General features: G+C 44.3%; 1 protein-coding gene across 1 annotated transcript; it reads left to right on the plus strand.

Annotated features, from left to right (window-relative positions):
• The first annotated feature begins 504 nt into the window (after positions 1–504).
• On the plus strand, positions 505–9,549 carry SEM1 (SEM1 26S proteasome subunit). The gene is made up of 3 exons (XM_063450756.1): positions 505–693; positions 3,116–3,209; positions 9,383–9,549. The coding sequence occupies exons 1-3, from the start codon at positions 615–617 to the stop codon at positions 9,423–9,425; spliced, it is 216 nt and encodes a 71-aa protein (XP_063306826.1). The 5' UTR covers positions 505–614; the 3' UTR covers positions 9,426–9,549.
• The last annotated feature ends 412 nt before the right edge of the window (positions 9,550–9,961 follow it).

Here is a 9,961-nt window from a genome sequence, read left to right on the forward strand (position 1 = left end):
AAATAAGATCAGCTCTCCATAAAATTTGCAGCAAAAGATCTTTGACTTTTCCTCTTAGTAACCAATTTGATATAAATTGCTAATAATCTGTAGTGTTTAGGAGAGAAGGGGCTGTTAGGGACCGAACATATTGGCATGATGAGTGTAACTCACACCTATTCTTCAAGGTGTTCCATTCTATCCATTTACATACATGAAGAACTCATAATTAGTACTCAACAGTCCACCCCACTCTCTACTGTCATGCAACTCTACCACACAGTCACGTGTTGCTCTTATTTCCTATATTGCTCTTTCTCCTTTTATACCAGTCCTAAAGATGCAAACTAGCCATTTTGCCAGCTAGTCACACTGCGCATGCGCCACCCATACATACAATACACACTGCGCATGCGCCTCCCATGCCCTCTGATACCATTACGCGCATGCGCCGCAACCCCATCACCGCGCAGTCATGGCTTAGCTACGTTCTGCGCATGCGCTCCATACGCAGTATGGTTTGTCGGTGCTAAAGCACTGAGAACCATTTCCGCTTCCGGTCACCGTCCATCACTGTGCTGTTGTTCGGGATTAATAAGCTGCCTGTTACCCGTTTACCTGCACTCCGTGTTAGGATGACCTCCGACAAGAAGCCACCGGTAGATCTGGGGCTGCTGGAGGAAGATGACGAGTTTGAGGAGTTCCCAGCTGAGGGTGAGTGTGAGTGGGCACTGTGGCAGCCATGACTCAGGGAATCCATACCGGCAGCATGGGCTGTGCTGGGCTCCTATAGCCTCACACTCCCACAGGGTCATATCTGCCTAGCCACAGGCTGGGCTCCTATAGCCTCACACTCCCACAGGGTCATATCTGCCTAGCCACAGGCTGGGCTCCTATAGCCTCACACTCCCACAGGGTCATATCTGCCTAGCCACAGGCTGGGCTCCTATAGCCTCACACTCCCACAGGGTCATATCTGCCTAGCCACAGACTGGGCTCCTATAGCCTCACACTCCCACAGGGTCATATCTGCCTAGCCACAGGCTGGGCTCCTATAGCCTCCCACTCCCACAGGGTCATATCTGCCTAGCCACAGGCTGGGCTCCTATAGCCTCACACTCCCACAGGGTCATATCTGCCTAGCCACAGACTGGGCTCCTATAGCCTCACACTCCCACAGGGTCATATCTGCCTAGCCACAGGCTGGGCTCCTATAGCCTCACACTCCCACAGGGTCATATCTGCCTAGCCACAGGCTGGGCACCTATAGCTTCACACACAGGCTGGGCACCTATAGCTTCACACACCCACAGGGTCATATCTGCCTAGCCACAGACTGGGCTCCTATAGCCTCACACTCCCACAGGGTCATATCTGCCTAGCCACAGACTGGGCTCCTATAGCCTCACACTCCCACAGGGTCATATCTGCCTAGCCACAGGCTGGGCTCCTATAGCCTCACACTCCCACAGGGTCATATCTGCCTAGCCACAGGCTGGGCTCCTATAGCCTCACACTCCCACAGGGTCATATCTGCCTAGCCACAGGCTGGGCACCTATAGCTTCACACACAGGCTGGGCACCTATAGCTTCACACACCCACAGGGTCATATCTGCCTAGCCACAGACTGGGCTCTCACACTCCAGCTGATCTGGATCAAGACTCACATCATTCTGCACCTACCTACAGGAGTGACTGTGTGTGATGATAGTTTTTGAGTATTGGGTGTTACGGCATGATGTGGGTTGTGGTTCTCCAGGACGTTAAGCCATCACTGTATAGTGTGCTAATAAGCTTGTATAGTGGACCAAGCCCTTTAGCCATCCAGGCAGTTATCTGCTTATTGAGCCTCTGTTATAAGCAGTACGTTACGACCCAATAAATGGACAGTTGTTTTCATCTTCTGATCTTGCTTAAAGGACCACTATAGCGCCAGGAAAACAAACTCATTTTACTGGCCCTCTAGGGTCTTTAGGTCCCCCTCACCCTCAGGGTCCCACTCCTGCCGGGCTCTAGGGGAAGAAAGGGGTTAAACGCGTAAATTTCTTCAGCGCCGGGCTCCCTCGACGCTGGGGACTCTCCTCCCTCTTCCGACATCGTCCATTTAAGGTGCATGCATTCAATCAGTCCATAGGAAAGCATTTCTCAATGCTTTCCTTTGGACGTCAGCGTCTTCTCACTGTGATTTTCACGGAAGCGCCTCTAGCGGCTGTCAATGAGACCGCCACTAGAGACTGGATTAACCGTAACGTAAACACTGCTATGTTTACAGCTGCAGGGTTAACCCTAGATGGACCTGGCACCCAGACCACTTCATTGAGCTGAAGTGGTCTGGGTGCCTATAGTGGTCCTTTAATCTCTAATACTGAGGATTCATTGAAGTTATGATTACAAGAGGCATAATGAGGGTCCATGGTACACCATTTGTCATATATTAGTTTAAAGGGACACTGTTGGCACATTTTAATGGTTTTGAAATGATTAATGACACCAGGCCTCCAATTATGGAATGGCAGGGGAAAGCTATGCTTCCATTGTTCACCATACAAGTTCATTTTAAGATTTGGGACAGTGGTTTCCTGAGAGTGCTCCGCTGATGCAATCAGCTGATCTCTGTCTGCTGCTACTACTGTATGGCATGAAGATGAGCCTAGCTTCACCATACAGTTATAGGCTGCTGGAGCGGAGGATCTATGCTAGATGCTGAATAAACGGTTCCAAGTAATCCGGCACCAGTGCACTCCAAGCAGCATAACCAGAAATTTGTGAAAAAAAAATCCTCCTAATTTTAGTTTTACTCAAATACGCCGTGTAGCCTCCTCCAAATCCCTGAAGTCGGATGCAAAAGATTCTTCCATACAAGCAGGGAAATTCTTGGAGCCCCTGATACAATGTTTAGTGATGGATTGAAATAACCACATCACTTTCATGTATTTACCCTAAAAGACCAGTTTTTAGCTAAATGACAGTTATGTGGTTAGCATGATGAGTGGTTGTTTTTTTGTGAATCTTTTACTCTTAAAAGACAAAATCTATCTTTAATATTTTTTCTAATATGTATTGACATAGATTTGCACACATTTTGTATTGTCATTTATTTGATAACTTGATTGTGCTTCTATTTTTATATTACAGATTGGACTGGTTCAGAAGAGGATGAGGATGCACACATTTGGGAAGATAATTGGGATGACGACAATGTAGAAGATGATTTTTCTAATCAGTTAAGGTACTTTCTTGAAAGAATTTGTCAATGTTTGCCACTTGTATAATTTCTGGTCTGGAATCTCAAACATGTGTGGTGTGAGTACATGTACACCCCAACCTTCTGAGGCACCATTAAGGAGGTGTGCAAAGGTTAGTAAATTACAAAAGAGATGCAGATAACTCTGTCTGTATTATGTGCTAGCTGTTTGTCAAATGACAAACCAAAGCTTGTGGAAAGAAAACTTGGTTTTCATTGTTTCAACATGACAATGTTATTTAGATTTTTGCGCCCCCCTCCTCTTTTTCACTATTTGAAATTGGTCTTTAACATAATTAAATATAACTAAGTTAACTGGACACTATACACATCCAGGCCACTTTATCTCATTGAAGTGGTCTGGGTTCAGCGTCCCTGTCTAACACTGCAATGTAAAATATTGCAGTTTTTGAGAACCTGCAACAGTTACATTGCATGGTTAACTCCACTTCTAGTGGCTTCCTAGTCTTCCTTTTATTCGTTGTATGGTGAGGGAAGGACCTATTAAGTTAGACACTTTAGCTGCTGTTTGAGAGTCATGTTCACAGCATGGTTTGTGGAACATGGTTACTCACTATACTCAGATTGTTATGGATATTGTATCCCAATGGGAATATTGAGGCACAAATATCTGATCCTGAAAAATTCTACAGTTTTGCCATTTGGATTTAATTTGCAAAAATGTAGAGTTTATGGAAAAATCCTGCAAACATCTCATACTTCTCTACAGATAATGATAGGTATTCTAGCCCAGCAACAGCTGAAGGACCAGACTTTAAAACTTTTGTTAACATGATGTCATTAATACTTGAAGCTCATAAAGCTTAGGTAAGAAAGTAAAACATAATAATAAATTAGCACTGCTACCCATAAATGTTAATCTCAGAGTATAACACTGACAAGCTGTTCATATACATACACATATACAAAATAGATTAACCTCTTGCACTCCAACTGAAAAAATATTATTAAATACCTGGTGCCAAGTCACAGAAATACAGAAAAATCTAAATAATACCGGCACTCTAGGTTTTCTTCATCCGATTTATTGTGTGAATCCAAATATGTCAACGCTTCAGCTCCCAGTCTGAGCTTTCATCGGGACACATGTGTGACATGGTCATGGTGCCTGGAGTCTGTATGTGCAGTGTTTTGCCACACATATTTAACACCTTTGCTGCTGGAGGTGTAAATCTACTTTAGGCAGAGTACTTGGGACTTCCTTAGCCAGCCCAAAATAGGTCTGAGCTGGTTAATGTCAATTCTGTGCAAATCTTAATGCATAGAGTTTCATTTATTGGCTGAGACTGGTCAGTTGTTGCATGAATAGCCAAAGGGATTGATATCTGTTTTCGGCATGCATAGGGTTTGTCCCACTGCCAGAAAATGTGACAGGGGTTCTCCTGGCCTCATAATCAGTACAGTGAGATGTAGTGGTTATGAAGTGTTGAGTAACACTCTAATACATATAGCAAAATGTTTTCTTAAAGGAACTATTTAGTGTTAGGAATGCAAAGGTGTATTCCTAACACTAAAGTTTCCCTCTGCACCTGTCACCCCAAATCCATGAAAGGGTTAAAAAAAAATACATTTCAGTAAGTCGCCTAACTCCTCAGTCACGCTCCTACTCCACCAATGTCAGACTACGAGGGGGAAACCTAATGCGCATTAGTCCTTCCCCATTGGAAAGCAGTGTATCCATGCTTTCCTGTGGGGTTTTAAAACCACTGGACATCTTACATGCAGTCTTGGCACTGCAATGTAAACATTATTGTTATAAATTGCAGGACTAAGGAAGACATGGACAATCCACCTAGACCTCTTCAGTGAGATAAATGTGATCTGGGTGCCGATAGTGTCCCTTTCCAAAGTTCCAATCTATGCACTAGTGATGTCCCGAACGGTTCGCTGGCGAATAGTTCCTGGCGAACATAGCATGTTCGCGTTCGCCACTGCGGGCGAACACATGCGATGTTCGGTTCGCCCCCTATTCTTTATAATTGAGTAAACTTTGACCCTGTACCTCACAGTCAGCAGACACATTCCAGCCAATCAGCAGCACAGCCTCCCTAGCAGACCATCCCACCTACTGGACAGCATCCCTTTTAGATTCATTCAGAAGCTGCAACCATTTTTTTTGTGTGTGCATATTAATGTTACAAGCAGATATCCCCCCCCCCCCCAGACACTCTGTGTTACTGCAGATGCTCCCTCCAGACACTCTGTGTTACTGCAGATGCTCCCTCCAGACACTCTGTGTTACTGCAGATGCTCCCTCCAGACACTCTGTGTTACTGCAGATGCTCCCTCCAGACACTCTGTGTTACTGCAGATGCTCCCTCCAGACACTCTGTGTTACTGCAGATGCTCCCTCCAGACACTCTGTGTTACTGCAGATGCTCCCTCCAGACACTCTGTGTTACTGCAGATGCTCCCTCCAGACACTCTGTGTTACTGCAGATGCTCCCTCCAGACACTCTGTGTTACTGCAGATGCTCCCTCCAGACACTCTGTGTTACTGCAGATGCTCCCTCCAGACACTCTGTGTTACTGCAGATGCTCCCTCCAGACACTCTGTGTTACTGCAGATGCTCCCTCCAGACACTCTGTGTTACTGCAGATGCTCCCTCCAGACACTCTGTGTTACTGCAGATGCTCCCTCCAGACACTGACACAGAGCAGAATAGGGACTGTTCCCCCTACATAGGGTCACTTGGCAGATATGGATTGACATAGAATAGGGACCCTGATACACACTAGGAAGGGGGGGGGGGGCACCTACTGTCCTCCCCCAGCCCTGCGCGGTGGGTGGGGGCCATAAAAATAATGAGGGGGGGGACCTACTGTCCCCCCCCCCAGCCCCCACCCCTGAGTGGTGGGTGGGGGCCCTGAATAAAAATCCCCTCTCCCCCCCCCCCCCCCCCCCCCAAAATCAAAGGTGACTAGGGGTCCCCAAGCCCCTAATCACCCAACCCCCCACCCCAAAAGAAGTTACCCCCTACCTACCCCCCTCACCCTAAAAAATAGTGAGGGGGGAATAAAATAACTAACCTCTTTTTTTCTAAAATCTTTTTTCAGTCCCAAAAAATGGCAAATAAAAAGCCATAAGAACCGACGCAATTTAAAAAAAAAAAAAAAACGAGCGCAAAAAAAAAATCCATCTTCACCAAAAAATGACACAGAGCACTCTGGTTAGATTCCAAGCCCACCAATCAGAGTGCTCTGTGTCATTTTACACAGCGTGGGAAAGTTCTTTGGAATTTTCCCACGCTGTGTAAAATGACAAAGAGCACTCTGATTGGCTTAAACCAGCCAATCAGAGTGTTCTTAGCCTAATTGCAGGGCGTGGCAAGGCTTTATAAGCCTTCCCCCGCCCTGCAGAGCTCAGTCTGCGCGGAGCCCTCCATGGGTAAAGATGGATTATTTTTTTTTTATTATTGCGTCGGTTCTTATGGCTTTTTATTTGGCCTTTTTGGGGCTGAAAAAAGAAGACGTCAAATGGTAAGTTGAATTTTTCTTTACAGGTTAGTTATTTTATTCCCCCTTCACTATTTTTTAGGGTGAGGGGGGTAGGTAGGGGGTAACTTTTTTGGGGGACCCCTAGTCGCCTTTGATTGGGAGGGGGGGGGGGAGATTTATTTAGGGCCTGGGGGAGGACAGTAGGTCGTCGTCCCCCAGTGTGTATCAGGGTCCTCGAGGACAGGTGTCAATCTATATCTGCCAAGTGACCCAATGTAGGGGGAACAGTCCCTATTCTGCTCTGTCAGTGTGTATCAGGGATCCTTAGGATAGGTGTCAATCCATATCTGCCAAGTGACCCTATGTAGGGGGAACAGTCCCTATTATGCTCTGTGTCAGTGTGTATCAGGGTCTCTGAGGACAGGTGTCGATCCATATGTTAAGGTGTCAATATGTCATGTGTCAGGTGTCAATCCATATACATTGTGATTTAGGAATGTTAGGTGATTTATGCCCTTTATGGATTAAAACCAGACTCTGCATCAACTATGTAATTTTCCATGGGAGTTTTGCCAGGGATCCCCCTCCGGCATGCCACAGTCCAGGTGTTAGTCCCCTTAAGACAACTTTTCCATCACTATTGTGGCCAGAAAGAGTCCCTGTGGGTTTTAAAATTTGCCTGCCCATTGAAGTCGATGGCGGTTCGCCCGGTTCGCGAACATTTGTGGAAGTTCGCGTTCGCCATTCGCGAACCGCAAATTTTGTGTTCGCGACATCACTACTATGCACCTACACCTGTCGGTGCTATGTGCCTGATCGTATTTATTTTTATGTATAAAATTAGTTTGCTTCATGAGCCCAACTTTTAAAGTATCTCTTGTGTCTCTAAACGCACTGCTGTAATAACTTTAGATTCTGCTACAGTAGAATCTTTAAGGCACCGCTTAAATGGTTACTTCAAGCACCATGACCACTTCAGTGATTTGAACTGATCCTGTTGTATAGAGTCTATATGTGTGAAAGGTTGCACATACCGAATTTAAACCCCATGTTGCCAGAGGTATAATTCCACCTGTGACAGCATCATTGAGGCATCATTAGCAAGCCTGTGACAAGAGTTCCAGGCAGTGGCTGAGTTAACATAAAGAGGGCTCTGATGCAATATTTTGTTTTGTGTCCTCCTTTAGCTAAGTAACAATAAGGTGTTTCCAAAATAATTAATATTTTTATAAGGGTATCACTGACTAATTCATATATTGCTAAGTGTACCCCCACTAAAAGTCTCCAGAGATGTACCATACATTATTATTCAAGTTCTCAACGGTGGCCAAAAAGGAATTCCTCAACTATCTTCCAAGTTCCTCAATACTTTGCCAGTTAGGGACCTATCTTTTTCCCTCCCATGCATGGTTGTATTTGTGAGCAGTGATTGTGTCTTGATATTTTTTTATGTAATGTAGTGTAGAGTTTGTGTGACTGTGGGAGTGTATTTGTATGTACTGTTGCCATTTGAATGCAGTGGTGTTTGTGTGCAGTATTGCCATTCAAATGCAGGTGTGCATATGTGTAAAATGTTTGTGTTTTGTGTTTGCATTTGAATGTAGGGCTGTGTTTGTGTGTAGTGTTTTCAGGGGTGTGTTTGAATGCTTGGATGTATGAAGATATAGACATACAATGCAGCAAACACACACTCTGACACAGGTATACATATATACTGACACACGCATATGTCATAATTTACATACTTTAGGTCGTCACTCCCCCCCCCCCCCCCCCATTTTCCATAACATTTGTATGCGGGATGTGGCCTTTTCACGCTTTGTCTGCTCCATACTCCTCTGCGTGGTACTGTGTAAGCAGTGACGAAGTGACCTTATCTTGTTTCCTCCCAACATTGATGATGTGACAATGGCCTGGTCGCACTGTTAAAGGGCTGCTGAAGCGCCCAAGTGAGCCCTTGATCGGAGACCCCCATCAAGTAAATGACACCTGATGGGTCCTCTAAGTGAGCGGCTCACTGCAGCCTCACCAGCAGCACAGCTGGTGGCTTGGCTAATGTCAATTATGTGCATTTTTTTTCAAGCACCGTGTATCATTCATTGGCTGGGAGACATCAGCTGACACTCTCAGCCAATAAATAGAATAGCTCAGTAGAAGCGTGTCACTGTTGCTAAAAGTAGCCTCGGACCCAGGTAAGAGGACAAACCATTGCTAAACAGTTTGCCCTAATACCTGGGAAACAGGCCAAGATACTGTTGGCATCATAATCAGCCCAGAATAAGAACAGTAATGCTACAGAACCTTTTAGCAAGTCGAGTCACTTCCTAATTTGGTGAGAACTTGTTGAAAAGCTGCCCATCCTGGGCATTTGCAGCAAATGTAGGATCTTTGAACTGAAAGGGATTTTTTTATGTTTTTGAGTGTTGTCTGTTCAATGCAATTAATAAATTAATTAATAGGCAAGCTCTACAAGACAGATAATTTGCTTAATTTATTTTCGTTCTGCCAAACTATTAATGTTTAAATATCTTATTTCTTTGATTCATAAAAAAACAAAAACCTCTCTCTATTGATTGCATAATTTTAAAGGTATAACTACAGATTGAAATTAGATATGCATAGTTTGTTTTGTGTGTGTGTGTGTGTGTGTTTTTTTTTTTTTTTTTCCTCAATCATTTATTTGTAATTTTGTCTTTCAGAGCTGAGCTTGAAAAACACGGATGCAAAATGGAGACCTCGTAGTTCAACATTATATGGGAAATAATTAATAATGCTTCTCGTTGACTTTTTTTTTCTTTTTTAAAAGATTCTGTACATTGATGCTTTTCATCTGTTGTAGCTATAATAAATTCCTTTATTAAAATGACTAATTTTGTGACTCCACACTTGATTGACTTAATGTTGCATCTGTTGCTGTGTACCCATCTTAAATAATTGACCATTCATTCTTTCTTATTATTTATTTATTACTGGTATTTCTAAAGCGCCAACAGATTTCGCAGCACTGTACAATACAGACAAATACAAGAGGTAGAGAGCCCTGCCCTAAAGCTGATATATATAGCCATTGGAGCTCTTTATACAAAGTGCTTAGCTAGATGGCCCGTGCTAAAGGATTCAATGGGGATTACATCTATAATTTAGCGAAAATAAATACCATGATAAGGGGTCAGAATGTCTCAAGCTCTACGATAGTAGCCAGGCTTAGACATTCAGTGATGAAACATGACCACTCGCAAAGGCAGGGCGGCATCTTCCTCAGCCAACCTTGTGCAAAA

This window comes from Pelobates fuscus, chromosome 4 (genome assembly GCF_036172605.1).
Source record: "Pelobates fuscus isolate aPelFus1 chromosome 4, aPelFus1.pri, whole genome shotgun sequence".
In the NCBI taxonomy this organism is placed as follows: Eukaryota; Metazoa; Chordata; class Amphibia; order Anura; family Pelobatidae; genus Pelobates; species Pelobates fuscus.